This window comes from Ursus arctos, unplaced genomic scaffold (assembly GCF_023065955.2).
Source record: "Ursus arctos isolate Adak ecotype North America unplaced genomic scaffold, UrsArc2.0 scaffold_19, whole genome shotgun sequence".
Classification (NCBI taxonomy): domain Eukaryota; kingdom Metazoa; phylum Chordata; class Mammalia; order Carnivora; family Ursidae; genus Ursus; species Ursus arctos.
The window spans coordinates 43,552,217-43,571,433 of NW_026622863.1; the positions used below are offsets into that span (position 1 = coordinate 43,552,217).

Below are 19,217 nucleotides of genomic sequence, written 5' to 3' on the forward strand. Positions count from 1 at the left end.
AAGCACTTGGCAAGCACCAGACTTTCTCCTAGTGCTCTAGAACGCCTGCAGCCACCACCGTCCTACAGATGAGGAAACAGGTTCTGGAAGGAAATCCTTCACCCAGGGCCATGCAGGCTGGGGTGTGAACTGACCATGTGGCCCAGAAGCCCTGGCTCTCCACCACCCTGTGCTGCCTTCAAGAGGACTGGATAATCTTGCCCTCTTTGAGATCATGCCCAAGGGCTCCTGGCCAAAGGCCACTCTGTCAGTAACTGGAAGAGAAGTCCGGGACCCAAGAAATCTCACTGGCTCCCAAACCACTCTTCAGTGGCCCATGTGCATGGTGGTTAAAGTTGTGGCCTTTGGAGCCAACTTCCTGTATTTAAATCCAGTTTCCACCTCTTACTGGCTGCATGACCTTGGACAGGTTACTTAGCTTCTCTGTGCCTCAGTTTACTTCTCTTGAAAGCACGGCTGTAGTGATCAGGATTCTGGTTCCCGACAACAGAACCAGCTCAAGCTTGGTGAAACAAAAGACAGACTGTCCTGGCTTCTGTCCCTGACAAACTAGGAGGCAGAGCAAGGTTTAGACATGGCCAGATGCAGGGACCCAGATGGCCTCACCAGGAATCTTTATCACCTGTCTCCTTTTCTGCACTGCTGTCATTCTCATGGGACAAAGATGACCCACCCTTCTTCACAGTTTCAGCTTGGGACTCTCCAGCACAGCAGCCCTAGTGAACCAGATCTTTCCCCCATTAGTTCCAGAAACAATTCCAGAGTTGATGCTGTCTCTGCATGGCTGCACATCAGGCATGTGACAATCCTGGGCCAATCATTGTTTCCGGGGAAGGGGGAGGAGGAGGGGTTTCTGGTTAGCCAGGCCTGGGTGACATTCTCGTACCCGGAGCCAAGAAGCGGGGTCAGCCCTGCAGAGCACACAGACCTGTTCCCAGGTGAAGGGGTGTAGGAGCTGAGCAGGCAGAAGCAGTGGTGCCATGATGGCCCCCTCGTCCATCTCTGCCTGGGCCTGGCCTATCTGTGGGTTCTGTTAGACATTTCTGTTGTTGTCATTCCTCATGTACCTGGTGAGGCATTGGCACCTCCCAACCCAAGGGATTGCCAGAAGGAGCTCTGACCCTAATGTTGCTGAAGGGCACAGCGTGTTGGGTCCAGATGCCAGAGCACTTCCTCCGGTCGCCTTCTGAAGATTCCTCAGCAGCCGTGTCCTGAGCCCCCAGCCACCAAATCCACCACATCTTTTGCCAGTCCTGAAAGTTCCCTGGGCTCCAGAGGACCCAGGAGAGCCACAGAGGCTCAGCTCAGTCGAGGGCATGAGAGCTTCCAGGCCGAGGGCTCCAAACTCAGCTCCAAACTCCTCCTGCTGGGAGGTGGATTTCATGAGCCTGGCCCCCTCCCTGGGCTTGGAGCCCCCTCCCATGCTGCACCGCGGCAGCGGGGAGGATACCAGCCCAGCATGTGGATCACCCCACCTCGAGCCAGGAACCCTGCAGCATGTGTGCCAGCCTGGTCTGGGGGGAGTCACAGGCCCTTCTGCATCTATTTCAAGGTTCTGGATTTTGTGGCTTTTTTTTTTTTTTTTTTAAACCACCCTGCAAAGTAGGTCACTTGCTCCTCTTCCAGCTGCCTTTGAGGTTCTTTGGAACAAGGCAGATACTATCCTTTGATTCTGAGGGCATCCACCTTTCTGGCCCCGAGGACCGCTGCAGGGGTGGGGAGGGGGTTGCTGAGCCATTCCATAGAGGACACTGGTCCACTTGAAGCCTGGGTCAGGGAGAAGGGAGAGGAAGGGAAGACGAAGAGAGAGTGAGGAGCAGAGAGGAGGTAAGGGAGAGAGGGCCAAGCGGTCAGAGCCTCTGGGTTGAGCCCTGTCCCGACTGACTTTTCTGAGCTGCTAAGTTTCAGGCAATTTAAAAGGTACCTACTCAGCCTGTACAATAGGCTCTCTTGGTTCAGATTTGGCCGGGAAACCCAGCCCAGTGTGACAAGGCAGCGGTCTCTCCTGGGCAGCAGGCATGTGTGCTGGTGGGCTGGGACCCTTCTGAGTGACGAAGTTTTTCTTCCCAGGGGGTGGCTGGAGACCTATGACATGAATACCTCGGAGCCCAAGACGGAGCCGGAGAACATGCCCCCTGGGGGCCGGCCCCCCTACCGCAGCAATGCTCCCTGGCAGTGGAGCGGGCCTGCCTCCCACAACTCTCTACCAGCCTCCAAGTGGGCCAACCCCAGCACTCCTGGCCACGCCCAGTCCCTGAGCCGGCCCCCAAAGCAGACCCCCATGGTCCCCTTCCGGGAGCCCCAGCCCCTGCACAGCAAGAGGTAAGGACTGATGAGGGGTGCCACCCCATGTTCCTCCGGTCTGCATCCCTGCTTTGCCCTTTTCTCCCTCCTCCCCTTTTGTCCAGTCTCTTCCTCTGCTCTTTCTCCTCCCCCTCCTCATCCTTATGCCTCCCTCCCTCCCTTCCTTCCTTTAAATTTTCATTACGAGCCTCTTGTGTGAGGGCCCAGGGCTGGGGAGCTCGGTGTCTGAGGCTGGATAGCCACCATACCATGTATGATTAAAGCTATATATTTTTTGAAAGCTCCAGGGACTGATAAGCACAAACTTCAGGTTAGTGATTACTCGGGGTGGGGGGGGAGAGCAGGGAAGGGGGAAAGCCCACAGGTAAACATGTAGAGGTGCTGCCATTCTAGTTCTTGGGTTGGGTGGTAGCTTTGGGAGTTTGTTTTATTATGACGGGGTGTAGCTCACAGGTAAATTCTCTTGAAGGCAGTACATGCTTAAAAATAAAGAAAAATCTCTAAGAAATGAAGGGATCCAACTTGCAGAGGTTCATCTTGCTTCAGTGACCCCGGTCAGGCCTCAGAAGCTGAGGGGCAGGCACAGCTGTAACAGGAGAGGGAGGGCAAGGGGTATCTGGGCTCCCGGACACCACCCTTTGCTCACCCCACACTCCCCCGTCCTTTGATTCTGACGGGAGCATGGCAGACGAAGCAGATGGGATGTGCCTGGGCCTGAGGGAAAGGTCTGTCTTCTGTCCTCTGAGGGCAGGGGTATCCTCAACTCACCCTGCCCTCCGCCCTCCCTCCTGTTTCTGTTGCAGGCCTGTCAGCTTCCCGGAAACCCCTTACACAGCATCACCAGCAGGGGCCGACAAAGTCCCTCCCTACCGACAGCCTTCTGGGAGTTTCTCCACCCCCGGCTCGGCCACCTACACGAGATACAAGCCATCTCCAGAAAGGTCAGAATCTCTTCACTCTTTCCAAATTAAGGAATCTGATGAGAGCTGGGGATCTTTCTTCCCCAGGAAATGCACAGACCTTACAAGTTTATTTGCCATTTGATGGGGTTTCTAGATCCCTGAAGGTCATCAGAGGACCTCTGGAAGGATTGGTTGTTTGTTGTGAATTAGGGCTGAGCTGCCTTGGGCACAACTCACTGCCGGCCTTCTTCATGGCAGGATTTCTGCTGGCGTGTTCTTGACACCTGTATCACTTGCCGAAGTAAGACCATTTGCCTCCTAGCATGGCCACTCAGTGATCCTCCCAACTCCTCCATGGCTCCCTAGTGCCCTGTGCCCTTGGTCCTCCAGGATCCCTGTCTCAGTAAGGGCCAGCCCCAGCACTCCCCTGTCCTAAGGCCAGAGCTCTGGGCTTCCTCCTGGATGTCTCCCTAACTCCTCCCCTCTACTGCAGACCATCCATTCGGCCTCCTGAGCAGCTCTGCCCCCCACCCTCTCCTCCTCCTCCCAGTGCCCCACCCTGGCCACCTCCCTGAGCCCCCAGCCTCCGTTCCACCTCCTGTGGTCCACCCTCCACTTAGCGGCCAGGGAGATCTTTCTATGTCTGGCCATGTCTGTCCCCTGCTTCAGACCCTCCCGTGTGTCCCACAGCCCTCAGGGCACAGCCTCAGCACCTCCGTGTGGCCACTAGGCCCCGCCCCGCCTCTCCAGCCTGGAGCGCCACACCTCAGCCTCAGCCTCGCTGGCTGCTTTCGCTTCCCCGGGTAGGCTGTCTGAATTTCAGAGCCCGCCTCTGTGTTCTCCCTCTGCCTACAGATTCTTCACACACTTCACCCCACACTCCCCCGTCCTGCCAGCTTGAGCACTGATACTCCTCCTCTGGGAAGCCTTCCCCGAACCTCCCCCAGCACTAGATGAGGTGCTGCCACTGTGCCCCTCAGTTCCCTGTGTATTTCCTGACCGTGTCCTTGGGCTGTCTCCATTCCGTCAGCCAGCTCAAGAGTGTGTGTGCACACATGTGTGCGCGTGCATCCTCAAGATCGGGGACCCTCCCAGTGCGTCTTTGTGTGACCATCATGCAGCACAGAGGCTGACCCCTGCTAGATCCTCAGTATCTGTTGGGTCAAAGGACAGGGTGAGTGCGTGAGTTCATTTAAGTGAGACCCCCTGCTGTCAGAACAGGGATCAGTCCACTGATCTCCAGCCAGCGTGCCTCAGGATCACCCAGAAGGGGGCCTGGAAACAAACATTTGCTGGACCTCCCCCCTGAGGCTCCGACTTGGTAGGTATAGAACGCTGGAGGCTGACGCTGCTGGTCCAGGGTGAGAGCCACTGAGCTAAACCATTGTCGGATCTCAGCCTCTGCTGTAAAATCAGGGAAAACAGACTTCTCTTCCATTTCCGGCCACCACGGTTCAGCCTTCATTCAGCAGAGGGTCTCAGGCACAGTCTGTGTGCCAGGCCCACAGAGAGCTATTTGAGATACTCATTTACCAGGGGTTCCTGTGGTCAGTGCCGCTGGCTGCAGTGGAGGGAGCACCCTGGAAACCATGCGCACCCCGACGAGCACTGTGATAGACTTAGGCTGTGGTAAAGGAAGCCCAGTGCAGCCCCAGAGGTCTAGGCTGGCTGCCTGAAGGAGGCAGCGTTTGGATAGGGCTTTGAGAGGTCAGTAGGAGTTTGCCACAGAGAAGAGGAAGAAAGTCTTTCTAGACAAAGCAAAGGCCACAGATAGGAGCAAGTGGAATGGTGTGGAATACAGAAGGAATGGAGAGGAGTCTGGGGTGTGGGGGCACTTGGGCAGCAGCAGCGGCTGAGCCTAGAAATGGCAGCTGGTACCCAGTGATTGTCCAAGAACAGAGGTGGTGGGAATGATGTCACTGTATTAAATCCAGGGAACATTTTTTTTTTCAAAGGCTTGGAGTCCCACCCCTTTATTATTATTTTTAAACTTTCTGAAATAATTACAGGTTCACAGGAAGTTGCAAAGAAATGTGCAGGGAGCTCCATGAACCCTTCACCCAGCCTCCCCATGCAAATAACAAAGCAAGGCGTTGACATTGGTACAATCCATAGAACACCAATTACACGTGTACACGTGTGTGTGTGCAGTGAGTGTGTGTGGCTCTGTGCAGTTTTGTCACATGTGTGCTGTTGTGTAACCACCACCACAATTTACACACTCAACTGTACCATCACCACAGAGCTCCCGCCTGCTACCCCTTTAAAGCTGCACCCATCCCTTCCCCCATCCTTAATCTCTGGCAACCATTAATCTGTTCTGCATCTCTAACTCTTGCTATTTTATAACTGTTATATAAAAGGAATCATACAGTATATATCTTTTGGAGATTCTTTTTCACCCAGCATAATTTCCTTGAGGTTCATTCAAACCGTTGTGGGTATCAGTAGTCAGTTCCTTATTGCTGAGCTGTTTCCATGGTATGGAACCAGCCTCGTATGTATAACCAACCATTCGCCCATCAAAGGATATTTGGGTGGTTTCTGGGCTTGGGCTATTACAAACATTCATCCTCTGAACAGGCATGAAAATAAATTCTTCTTTCCCTGGAACAAATGCCCAAGTAAACAACTGCTTGCCAAGATAGCGAAACAACCTAAGCGTCCGTTGACAGATGAATGGATAAAGAAGATGTGATGTAGATACACGCAATGGAATATTATCCAGCCGTAAAGGAAGGAAGTCCTGCCATTTGTGACAACATGGATGAACCTGGAGGTTATTACGCTAAGTGAAATAAATCAGACAGAATAAGACAGATACTGGATGGTGTCACTTATACAGAGAATCAAAAAGCTGAACTCCTAGAAAAGACGGAGTAGAGTGGTGGTTGGCTGGGATGGGGGAAATGGGGGATTTGGGCCAGAGGGTACAAAGTTGCAGTTATAAGATGAGTAAGTTCAGAGGATCTAATGTATGTGTAGGCTTAGTGCCTAGAGTTAATAATTCTGCACCATACATTTGAAGTCTGCCAAGAGAGTAGACCTTCAGCATTGTCCCCCAAAACAAGGTACCTCTGTGCCATGAGAGGTGTGCTCATTTCGCACTGTGTATGTACGTACATCAAATCATTGCGTCGTACACTTGAAACCGATTACAGTTTTATTTGTCGGCTGTGCCCCAGTAAGGCCGGGGGGAGGGAGCAGTGCCTCTAAGAGTGCTACTTGCTCAGTGCATGGAGGACAGTGTTACTTGAGTGAATGGGTGTGCTGACTGTTCTGCATTGCACAGACAGAAGCACTTAGAGGGGAGAAAAAGTACAATTGCTTACCGTGTGGTAAGTCCTTTTTTAGTTTTAAAAGAAACTGCCAAACTCTTTTCCCGAGTGCCTGTACCATTTTACACCCCCCCCCCCCCAACCAGCGGTGTATGAGTGATCTGTCTTCTCCACGTCCTCCCCAGCTCTGGGTGTCCTCACTGGTTTTCATTTTAACTATTCTGATAGGCGTGTAAGGAGATCTCATTGTGGTTTTTATTTGCATTTCTCTAATGGCTGATGATGTTGAACATCTCTCCGTGTGCTTATTTGCCAACTGTGTATATCTCTTTAGGGAAGTGTCTGTGCATGTCTTTTGCCCATTTTCTAATTGGATTCAACATTTTTCAGCTTTGGAGAGTTCTTTGTATATACTAGACACGAGTCCTTTGTCAGCTGTGTGATTTGCAAATATTTTCTCCCAGTTTTTTATTTGTCCTTTTGTATATATATATATATATTTTTTTTTTTGGTCCTTTCTTCTCCTTAATAGGGTCTATAGCAGAACAAAAGTTCTCAATTTTAATCAGGTCCAAGTTACATTGTCCCCCTCTTATAGTTCACGTTTTTCGTGTGAAATCTAAGAACTCCTTGCCTAGACCTGGGTCCTGAAGATGTTCTCGTTTTTTTCTAGAAGTTTTATTTATTTTTTTTTAAAGTAGGCTCTACACCCAGTGTGGGGCTTGAACTCACAACCCTGAGATCAAAAGTCGGATGCGCCACAGGCTCAGCCAACCAGGTGCCCCAAGATGTTTTATGTTTTTATATTTCACATTGAAGTCCATGATCCATTTTGAGTTCATTTTTGCATAAGGTGAGAAGTTTAGGTTGATGTTACTTTTTTGGCCTGCTGATGTCCAGTTTGCTCCAGCACCGTTTCTGGAAAAGGCTCTCCCTCTTCCATTGCATTGCTCTTGCTCCTTAAAACAAAAGATCATTGGAAGGGGAGCTCAGTTGGGCACATTTGTGTGGATCTGTTTCTGGCTCCCCTGAGCTGTATGCATGATCTCAGTGAGTGCTCCACAGGTGGGTACTTAATTATCCCATTTTACAGAGGGGAAACAGGCTCAGTGCATCCCCTTGGTCAGGGTCATTCTTCCAGGAAGTGTCAGAGTTGGGACAGGAACCCAGGCCCACGTGATTCTGGAGGGCGGAAATTGACCCGAGTGAGACCTGTCCTGCCAAAGGACTCTGAGCTTTCCCTCCAAATCAGGGTAAAATACGTGGTCCCACCTATATAGTCCCCGTCCCACAGTGACACTTCATTTCTGTCAACATCTGGGTTCCAAGTTTGGCGAAAGGGTGCCAGCACAGTGCATCCCCTAAAACCTCAGAATTGTCTTTCAGGGCCGGTCACCAGCCTGTGGTACGAGACCTGGGAGCCGGCCAGGGCTACTCCAGTGGCCTTTAGCCTCAGCTCCTTTCCCCTTTCCCCTCCGCACAGCCGCCCTCTGACATCCTGGAACCCATGTGAGCCCAGCCAGACATTCCTGCCCAACTCTGGACATCCCCCACTCAGGACTCCTCTGTCTCCTGCTGTCTCCAGCGGGCCTGCTACTTGCCGAATTCATCAAGCTTTTAGGATTGTGGAGGCCCATATGCACAGAATCTGTCCCAGGGCCATCTTAGAATCACTGGGAGACAAGGTGGTAAGATGGCCCACCCCTTTATCAGCCCTGTGAGTGTGGGCAAGTGACTTCACCTCTCTGCACCTCAAGTTTGCTCCATGTAAAATGTCTGTCCCTGAGCAGCACTGAGAGTCTTCATGGAGGAAAGTCCTCTAGGGCACTCAGAACTGTGCTTGGCACATAGTAAGTGCTCCTTAATGTTGATGACTGTTATTTACTGCCCGGTGCAGCGCCTGTGCTGGCAGCTGGGGGACAGAGGCTGGCAGATGCTGTCCCTGTCCTCAGGAGTGGCCACCCTTGTTGGCAAATTGAGGAAACCACCAAACCTCGTACGGAGTGTTAGAACAGAATAGTGTGCCCGGCTCAGCAAGCCTGCAGGGTTGGACTGGACCCTAGACATTTGCTCACCAGACCACTTGGCTGGCTTTTCTTCTCTCCTGTTTTTCTCTGTCAGCTCCATAAAGAGTGGTACATTGGTGAGGAGGCATTTGACTGCAGGTGACAGAAAACCTAACTCAAAAAATCATGAGGCACTAAGAGGATGTATCATCACATAGTAGGTCCACAGGTAGGGTAGCTATAGGACTGGCGAATTCTTCAGGGAATTCCTCAGGGACCTGGCTCCGTTAGTGATCCATGATGGCTCTTGGGGCCCCAGGCAGAATCAGTGCCCTGTAGAAAAGGAGGGAAGAGTTTTTAAGAGTAAAGGAGCTGGGTCATTTTGCCTACCCCTGAACCAGCCGCTGGCAGGTCACATTGGACCCGCACGACTGTCTTAAACTGTCAAGATTTACTCAAGTCACATGGCTGAGGGATGGCCTCCACAGGGAAACCTGGGCTTCACCAGCAGAGACCAAGAAGGTTGATGGTTGTTGGTGTGGCGGCCACTCATGGCTACATCAACCGGTCATCTGGGATTTCACCCGTGTGATGTCCCATCGGTCTGTGTAGGAGACTAGCAGAGCAGGCTGGAGCCCTCCCCTCCGGAGAGGCTCTTGCCCATGTTCACATCTGTCTTGGTACTTTCCTTTGTGGCCATAGAGGCCCGACCCTGCTGACCCGAAAGCCATCCCACACCCAGCCCACCTGCCTCCCAGGGTCAGTCAGCACAACAGCTTCTGCCTGACGATGCTTGAAATTTCAGTGAGTTAGTTTCTCACCAGAACCCAAACCCTTTATCTCTAAAGTGATGTCATCTTCCGAGAAAAGATACAGGACGTTAACATTTCTCAGATGAGCTTGAGGACAGCTCTGGACTTCTCTTCTTCCGGGGATTTTTGCCCAGAGCCGTGCATGGTAAGATACCAGCAGGTCCAGATTTCCAGTCGGTTTGACTGGGACTTGGCCGTGATCAAAATGGCCCCATATGGGGCCATATCTGCACCCCCGGAGAATGGGCAGCATAAGCCAGTCAGTTTACATCGGGCTCTCATAATTCGTTCGAGAATTACGTGATTGCACAAAATACAGGTTGTCTTCATGGAGGACAGTAGCCGAGTGCTGAAGCCTGGTAAAACACTTCCAACTACAGTCTGTCAGTCAGGATTAGGTTTAGCTGCCTAAGAGAGAAAACAATGACTCAGACAAGACAGTTTCTTTCTTTCTCCCATGTTGTCAGAGACCCAGGCTCCCCCTCACTGGTGCTCTGCCGTCCTTGGCTTTTGCCTCCTGGTCTTAAGGAGGTGATGGGGCAAAGGCGCGCACAGCATACCCAGACATTTCCTGGAAGTCACATGCGACACTTTTATCTCATTGGCCAGAACTGCAAGAGAGCCTGGAAATGTAGTCTGCTAACCAGTTACATTGCAGCCCCGGATACGGTCGGGGTTCTGTTACCAAGAAAGAAGCAGAGAATAGAGACGGGGGAGCCTCCACTCAGACCTTCCACTTTCCTCTTGGCTGACCCCAGCGGCCACTGACGTTTTCCTTCAGTCCTCGGGATTTGATACAAACATCTTGAGAAAATGGAATAAACTCGTCAACACTTCAACTTCCTGCCGTGGTGGAGACGCATTATAGCAGGCAGTTGGCTGACTGATAAGTCAGTATTGTAGATTGCTGTACTTTGTCTTATTTCGGTTTAGCCTTCCTTCTCTGGAGGAACTAGAGGTCAGGGTTTGGGCAGGTGGGGAGAATACGTATTTTCCTGGCAGGTGGGTAGAAACAGAGTTTTCCTCCAGAGCACTCTGCTGTCCAGGAGGTGGCGAATCCTAGGGATTCAGAGTTAGTCTTTGCGGAAACAGTCCTGGCTGGCAGGACGACCCTGGAGACGATCCCAAGTTGCAAGGATAGACAAAAGGAACCAAATGGGGAAATCACAAAATCAGCTCTATTAATGGAGACTCAATAATTTTCCGAAGTACAAGGCCTGTGTCAGCGGGGTGCTTCTGGCTGCAAGTAACTGAAATTTGGCTGGCTGGGTCACTGTAGGAATGTGTGCTCTCACAGAAAAGGAGTCTCAGAAGTAGGTCAGTCTCCGGGGAGGGTGGAGCCAGCGTTTTGGCAGCTGTGTCAAGGCCTCGTCCATCCCACCTTTTGTCTTCTACCCTCAGCAGCAACCTCATCCTCAGGCTGGTAGCAGGAGGGCGGTGGCAGCTCGCGGTGTTCTATCCGGACCCAGCCATAATTGGTGAAGAAGAACAGCCATCCTTCCTCGTCATCTGTCTGAGGAACCGGGAGACTCTTCCCGGAAGCCCTCCCCAGCACACCTCCCCCGTGTCAGTCACAATCACCTGAAAACAGCAGTGACTTAAATCAGCAAAGGTGTATCTCACACCCACACTGCGGCTCCACTGCTGGTTGGCAGGGGACCCCTTGGGACCCAGGCTGCCGGGGCAGCCACCGCCGCCAAGTCACTTCCCTCACAGCTCATTGACAAGACCAGGCCCAGACCCCTCCCAGCCCGTCTCCAGGGCCCAGGAAGTGCGGTCCTGCTGCGTGCTTGCCAGGGGGAGGGCAGGACATGTTTTCTGAGAGTCTTTATAAGTCTCACATCCTCTCATGTCACATTAGCCACAATTGTGTCCTATGCCTGAACCAACCCCAGGCAGGGAGAAGGGTTCAGTCATGACTGGTTCTGATCTGAGGTGGAATGGACGTTGGAGGCACCCTTAGGATTCACTCCAGGGCGTAGAACCAATGCTGCTGGGACATGAGACCACAGGGAAAGCCTTCTGCTGTTTCTTCCCCCAGATCTCAGCCCTCCCTGCGGTGTACAGAACCAGCCTCCGGGAGAATCTCTGTCTAGGAGATAACTTTGGTATTTCATCCACCCTGCAAGCCTGTGAAGTAGAAAATGTCATTATCCCATTTTTCAGATAGGGAGACCAGTTCAGGCTAACGAGCGCTCGCCTGACCAAGGTCACATAGCTAGTCAGGGGTGGCATTGGGGTTTGAGCCCCGCTCTGCCTCATTCTGGAGCCCGAGCACGTGGCTTCTTCCTCCAACAGGGGCACAGGCACAGAGTTCTGGCCTTTGGCCAGTTGTCACGGCTGTGTGTGCGTCAGTCTCAGGCCAAGCATCGGTCTTCTGAGGAAAAGCCTATTGCGATCTCCTCTTGACAACTGAGGGAAACTGCAGCTCAGGGCTAGGAAGGGACTGTCCCTGGCTGAGAAAGAGGCCAGGCCTCCTGTACCTACAGATGCTTTAGCCCTGAGACAGGCCTGGGAGGCGGGGCTGCTAACAATAGCTCACCCCATTTCTCTGCCAAGAAGCAAGACCCCCTGAGGAACCTACGGGTAGGGCCTCCGCCCTAGCCCCTCCCTCCCTGGAGGACCCTGCATCGCCCTGCACTCCCTGGCATGCTTCCCAGGCGAGACTCATTCCTGACCCTCCGCTAATAGCACGTTTCCAGGATTACTCATCTAGCCTCCCCTCCACACGGAGCCTCCAGTGTATTTAAAACCCACCAGTGAGCAAGTCTCCGGCTCAGGTGGTTTTTGTCCCACCAGCCCTTCACCCTGTGCTTGCCTCTCACTCCCCTGCAGGTATGCAGCCGCCCCACACCCACTGCTATCTTTTGATCCCCACTTCAGCCACGATGGGATGTCCAGCGGCGACTCCTCCTCGGGCGGCCTGACCAGCCAGGAGAGCACCATGGAGCGTCAGAAGCCAGGTAGGGCCTCCCCAGGCCGGCTGTGCCCAGCAGGGCCTCTTCTAATCCACCAGGTGACACCCCTCCTCCTGTTAGCGACGCACAAAAGGAAGCTGTTGGAGCCACATGTGAGATCAGGGAGGTCTTGCAAGAGAACAGCAGGGACCGGTGAGCCTGCCCCTCGGCCCTCCAGACAGGGCATCCGCAGGTGGTGCTCACGCGGGAGCCAGCGCGCAGATGTGCGAGGCGGGGGTGGCGACCTCCCGGGGAAACAGCTGAAAATGGACTAAAAGCAGTGCCGACTGCGTTCTGAGGCTTTCCCTTACATAAACCCTCCTGCCCTCCCTTCCCACTGCTGGAGCTGTACGGCAGATGCCGAGACCAGAGCCCAGATCCTGGTGTCCAGCGTGATAACCTGTCACTTAGTGAGCACCCCACACCCCAGATGAGAGGCTGAACACGGCCAGCCTCTGAAGCCCCCTGGGCCCCTCCCACTCAGTGCCCCTTACAGGCCACCCCTGCCCTGCTTCTCACAGCCAAACTTAGTTCTGCCTCATTCTGCATTTTGTGTATATGAGGCCGACTCCTGCTGATTCGATGCATCGTGTGTGCGTGTCTGGCTCCTGTCGCGCAGTGTCGTGTTCTTGAGTGCCGGCCACATGGCTGTACGGAGCAGTGCAGTTTCCGAGGCGTATTCCATCGTGTGAACGACCCACAGTTTATTACTCCGTTCTGGCGTTGATGGACATTGGGGTCGTTTCCAGTTGGGGATGGCTTAGAATAGTGCTATTGGGAATATTCTCGTACCTGCCTGTGCTGAGCACACGCTCACCCTTCAGTTGGGTGTATGCCCGGAAGTAGAATGGCTGGGTTGCACACTGAACTTTTTAAGAGACTGCCACACTTTTCCCAGAGTGACAAACTACGTCACACTCCCACCAGCGACAGAGGAGCGCTTAATTGTCCCATGTCCTCACCCACCTTTTCATTTGGGCCATTCTAGTGAGCACATAGCGGCATCACGTTGTGGCTTTAACATGCATCTTTCTGGTGCCTGACGAGACTGAGCATCTTCTCATCTGTGTGTGCTCCTCTGTATGATGATTAATCGTGAGCGTGTACACGTAGATGAATATTCGACACATAATTTCACGCGACAAACTTGGAACCCCTCCAAAGCCTGAGCGCTATTAGATGAATGGGTGGGTTCAAAACAAAGAAAAGAAATGAAGTGTCAAAGAGCGTTGGTGTTGGAGGAGGGAGATGGAGCTGTCCTCTTAGAGAGATGTTCGAGAATTTCCAGGCAGCTCCAGGGGATGACCACGTCAGCACATCACTGGCTCCTTCAGGTACGGGGCGGGGGTGGGGAGGGCAGGGAAGAGCTTGTGTGTCCCAGGATTGGTGGCCTGGGAATTCCTTGGCACTCCAACCCCCGTAGTTCCCTTAAACCAGGGAAAATGGTTGAACTTCATTCAAGGAGGTCAGCCTTCCAACCTCGCTCTACCTTCTGCTGCCTCCGGGACCTGTGGACATGGCTTGCTTCCCTCCTCAGCACACCTGACCCTGCCTGCCACCGCCCGCCGTTCTGTGCTCTCTGCTGCAACACACAGAGATCTACATCTCTTTCTCCCTGCCCGTTCAGAAAAAGAAAAGTGTTGCTTGGCGATCTCATTACACCAAAGTATAACATGGGGAGCACGTTTTTCCAATGTTCACCCAAATAGGGTGTCATGGAAACTCCCCATTGTCCTTCCCTTCTTTCTTCTCTCCTAGAGCTTGGGACTTTGTTACAAGTTGACTTAACACCACCACCCTGCCTCCCCCCACACACAGAAATCAGGGCAGTCGGTGTTTAGAAATCCTCATGAAGCCTAGAATGTGCTCAAGACACAGAGACAAGGTAGTTCAGGATGGGGAGAATCAGGCACCATGACAGATGTGGGGAATCGCCCAGATCAGATGATCGTAATCATAGGAACAGTGCACTATGATTCTGCATGCTTGTTAGATGCCCGGTGCTGTACTAAGTACTCCCTGTGCCCTCTTATTTAATCATCTCAGGACCATGACAGAGTGGGCACTTTTTACGGCCCCATTTTAGAAATGAGGAAGATGAGGCCCTGGAAGTTTGTCACTGGGCCGAGGTCCCTGCTGGTGAGGGGCATAATTGAGATGAAACCAAGACCTGTTGGGTGCTAGAACCCCTCAGCCCCCACTGTCCATAGACAGCACCCACAGCCCCTCACCTGCCGGGTGTGAGGATTTCTCAAGCTTCAGAGCACCCAGGTTGGGAAGGTAGTTCCTGAGTCACCAGCTGCCCCAAGTCTGCCAAATTCACATCTGTCATGTGCCCAGAGTGACAAGGGAGATCATTGCAGCAGGAGAGCCAGGAGGTCACAGGGGGCTGGTCCAGAGAACCAGTGAAGGGCTCAGTATCAGGGATTGCTTAGGGCAGAGCTGAGGACCCTGGGGCAGCCCAGGAGGGATTCCCTCCATTCATTTGACATGTCGCTAATGATAAACACCAGACTGGGCACCAGGGATGCACAGTGTGTGCCAGACAGGCACGTTCCCTGCCTTCTTGGACTGACAGGCTGGTGGAGAGATGGACAACAGACAGGCACACACTGATAAATGCTGAGTAACAAGGGGAAACTATAACACAGTGCTGAGAGAGATGGACAGGGTTTGGGGGAATCTCTGAGCAAATCACATTTCAGGCAAGGCTGGAAAAATTCAAAGGAGTCCCCTGGGAGGAGAACCTTCCAGGGAAAACAGAGACCCTGAGGTAGCAGTGAGTGTAGGAGGAACAGTAGGGAGGCCGTGTAGCTGGAGAGGTGACGGAGGCTGAGGTCAGGGAGGTGACGGGGCCAGAGCTTGTGGGGAGGACTTTGTCCTTCAAGGAATGGGATCTAACTCAGGTGTTCACAGGGTCCTTCAGGCTGCAGATTCTTGTAGGGTGGGGATGGGGGTGAGGGAGATGGGCAGCTTCTAGATTCGGTCGTGGGAAGGTAGAGTTGACAGAATTTCCTGATCCTCTACGTGGATTTGAGAGACGGGATTCAAGGGTGATACCGTGGAGCCATGTGGACTGAGCGGGAAAGACAGTGAGTGATGCAGATTTGGGGGAAGAAAAGGAATTGGCTTTGCCCGTGTTCAGCAGGAGGCATTGGGAGGCAGCCATATATACAAGTCTGAGGTCAGGAGAGGTCTGGGGCCAGAGATGGAAATGGAAGTCACCAGTGTTATAGGTGGTAGTTGGGGCTGGATGCAGCAGCTACAGGCGTGGCTCTCTGTAGAAACGTGGTCTCCAGCATGGTGGGGCCACCTCCCAGGAAACCAGTGGGCCCGTGCAATGCTCCACCGAGGAAAACTGTCTCCGGAGGTAGACAGTAGATGGACGCAATGGGTAGCCTCCCAGCCACCACACCAATAGGACACCCTTTACTATGCCAACCAGGCTGTTCTCTGCGTTGGCCCTGAGTGCCCCACCCAGTGCACTCGAGCAGGAACCTTCCACAGCAAGAACATGGACCCACAGTGCACCGGGGCTGCCCTGGAGGCAGCAGCATGTGGTTGTGAACTCAGGCTCCAACAGGCCCTGTGGGAAGTTCAGGGTCAGCCATGTGACCTTGGTGGTGACCTCATCTGTCCCAGCTTCAGGTCCCTCCTCTGTGGTGGACATCCTAACAGTCTCTCCTTCCTGCATGGTTTGAAGGTCCAGTGAGATCACCCCTGCCCAGCTCTCTCAGCACAGGCCCCAGCCCGTCATTAAGAGAATGATGATTTCCGTCTTGCAAGCACGTATTTTCCATCGTTGCCAGTGTTGTCCTTGTTGGGGAAACAGAGAAAGGGTGCAGAGGTGGGCAGCACAAGTCTGAGGCCCTTTCTGTGTGACCATGGGCCGGGTACTTAACCTCTCTGAGTCTTGATGTTCTTTATCTTTTGGAAGTGGTGTAATATCCACCTTACAGTATTACTGGGAGGACTTAGCAAAGTAGTGTGTGCAAAGCAGTTCTTAATACCTAACACAGGTCATGTGCTTAACAGTCATCTTTATTATCATTATTTTCAATGCAGCAGTGATCAAAAGTGTGGGCCCTGAGGTTAGACCACCAGGGTTCCAGGCCTCTTTCCTCTGTTAGTGCATTTGTGTTTGGTAGATACTAACTAGTCCTCCACTGAAGTTGTACTTTTTTTTTTTTTTTTTTTTTAAGGTCAGTTGCTGAGTTGAGGCACATTGAGAACCTGGAAGTGTAGACTCATTCACACCTACATTAGCTGTCCCAATTTTAAACCTATTTTACCGTGGAACCAGCAACTCCACTTGTGGAGTTCGGTCCCAGCACAATCCCACACTTGTTCAAGGTTGCATGTAGAGGGAAAGACACCCAAACATTGTCATAAGGAAGAATTAAAAATAAGCTAAGTGTCCATCGGTAGGAAACTGGTTTAAAAAGTGATGTCCATTCACATGATGGAATGCTCTACAGCCTTTAAAAACAAGGTAACTTGATGTTCAGGTACGTGAAGGTGTATTATGAGGCTATAAAGTGAGAAGCAAGTGTAAATGTAACGTAAAGTAAAAAGTCACATTGTAGGACAAGGCCTAGTGTGTGATCCCATTTTTGTTTAACAAAATAAGTTATGCATATTTAACCAGCAAAGGATTGCTACCTTGCGTATATAAAGAACACTACTTGGCAATAAAATAAAAGATATCAATCCCATGGAAAATTGGAAAAGGAAATTAACAGGTAATTTACAAAATAGAAAATTCAAATGGCCTGGGGCGCCTGGGTGGCTCAGACGTTAAGCGTCTGCCTTGGGCTCAGGGCGTGATCCCGGAGTCCTGGGATCGAGCCCCACGTCAGGCTTCTCCGCTGGGAGCCTGCTTCTTCCTCTCCCACTCCCCCTGCTTGTGTTCCCTCTCTCGCGGGCTGTCTCTCTCTGTCAAATAAATAAATAAAATCTTTAAAAAAAAAAGAAAGGAAAAGAAAATTCAAATGGCCAGTAAGGATGAAAATGTGCTCAACCTTCTCTGGACGATGGACGATGGTCCTAAGGCTTTCATGAATTAACCCATGTAAAGCACTAGGATAGTGTCTGGCACATACTAAGCGCTTGGTAAATATTTCATTACTGAGTGTTGTTATACCCCAAGACATAAGTTGACGGAGCCATGGTCCTGTGTGAGCTGAGCAGACAAGCTGGCAGAGGGGTGGGACCATTATTAGGGCCAGATTCCTCAGGTAGACTCGGGTTAGGGCCTGAGTCACCTCTAACCATTGATGTGTCTCCTGTCTTCCTGCAGAGCCTTTGTGGCATGTGCCTGCCCAGGCCCGGCTCTCAGCCATGGCTGGAAGCAGCGGGAGCAAGCACGCCTCCAGGCAGGACCCAGCAGGCAAAGATTCCCCCAACAGGCATTCCAAAGTGAGTCTGGGCCCCACCTGCCTAATCCTGGGGAGCCGGGGCTGCAGGAGTTGGCTGCTTCGCCTCCCTGACCACTGTGGGTTGGGTGGTTTCACCGGGGTGTGGGCCTCTGAGCGCCACACGTGAGCACATCCTCCACCTTTGCCTCCTCTGCTCTAGCAGACAGGCTATAACTGCTTGGTCTAGTACCAGCCGGATGCACAGCCAGGCTCCAGCCCTCACCAACCAGGTCATCGTGAACAAATCCCCTCGTCTCCTTGTGCCAGTTACCCTGTTATTACACTAGTCATGGTCAGTGTTCTCACCAGCTCAGGCTGCTGGAACATACCACAGACTAGATGAACTACAACAGAAATTTATTTCTCACAGTTCTGGAGGCTGGGAAGTCCCAAGATCAAGGCTCAGGCAGATTCAGTGAGTGGTGAAGACCCACTTCCTGGTTCATAGATGGCCTCCTTCTCACTTCATGTGGTAGAAGGGACGAGGGAGCTCTCTGGGGTCTCCTGTATAAGGATATAAGTGTATGTATATGGATTTAATAATCCCACTCATGAGGAATGTATAAATATACAGAGGGAAATAAATATAGGGATTTTATAACCCTCCTTATGAGGGCTCTACCCTCATGACCTAATCACCTCCCAAAGGCCCTCCCTGCTAATGCCATCACACTAGGAGGCCACAGACATTCAGGCTGTGGCAGTAAGTTAACTGAGGTAACAGACAGTCCCCAAATCTCAGTGATCTCGCACAGTAGTTTGTTTCCCTCCCATACAACAAGTCAGTGTGGTATTCAGTGAGCGTCTTTCCACATGGTGATTCTGGAACCTAGGCTCGCTGTCCCTCAGGCCCTCAGAGCCCTCTGCTGGGTCCCCGCCTCTTTCCAGCAGATTAGGGTGGGAGGAAGAGAGGATCAGGTGGGAAGTCTCTATGGCCCAGGCCTGGAAATGGCATAAATCATTTCCACTTCTATTGCATTGGCCGTTACATAAGAAAACCATCACGTGGCCACACCACAGCACAGGGGAGGCTGGGAAGCATAGTCCTGTGTGCCTGGGAAAAGGAGGTGGTTTTGGTGGGCACTCGGCAGTCTCTCTGCTTCCCTTCATTCAGTGGAAGTTTGATGGGCACTTAACCACATGCCGGGCCCTGGGACCACAGTGATGGAGGGGACAGATGGGCCCCTGTGCTCACAAAGCTGACATCCAAATGGGGACAATGAGCAGGAAGTAGATGAACACACATGTTCTGGAACACCAGAAACTGGTCTTTGCTATGGAAGAAAAACAAAGCCCAGTTGAGGGAAAAGAGAGCATCAGGCACTGCTGCTTTAGGGTGAGGTGGTCAGTGAGGGCCTCTGGGGAAGTGACTGAAGCCTTGAGTGAAGTACGGGGCCGTCCATGAGCACACCTGAGGGAAGAGCATTCCAAACAGAAGGAGCAGCAAGTGCCAAGGCCCTGAGGTGGGGGGTATGCCTGACTCTCGCCAAGAACAGTGAGGAGGCCTGTTTGGCTGGAGCAAAGTGATCAGGCAGGAGGGG

The 19,217-nt window shown here is 52.3% G+C and overlaps 1 protein-coding gene across 1 annotated transcript in view; it reads left to right on the forward strand.

Annotated features, from left to right (window-relative positions):
• The window catches only part of SIPA1L3 (signal induced proliferation associated 1 like 3), a 225,034-nt gene that overhangs the window by 166,329 nt on the left and 39,488 nt on the right, over positions 1–19,217 (forward strand). The window contains exons 11-14 of the mRNA XM_057314358.1: positions 2,071–2,322; positions 3,108–3,245; positions 12,138–12,265; positions 17,559–17,677. Coding sequence (XP_057170341.1) covers positions 2,071–2,322; positions 3,108–3,245; positions 12,138–12,265; positions 17,559–17,677 — 637 coding nt within the window. The remainder of the gene's footprint in view (positions 1–2,070; positions 2,323–3,107; positions 3,246–12,137; positions 12,266–17,558; positions 17,678–19,217) is intronic.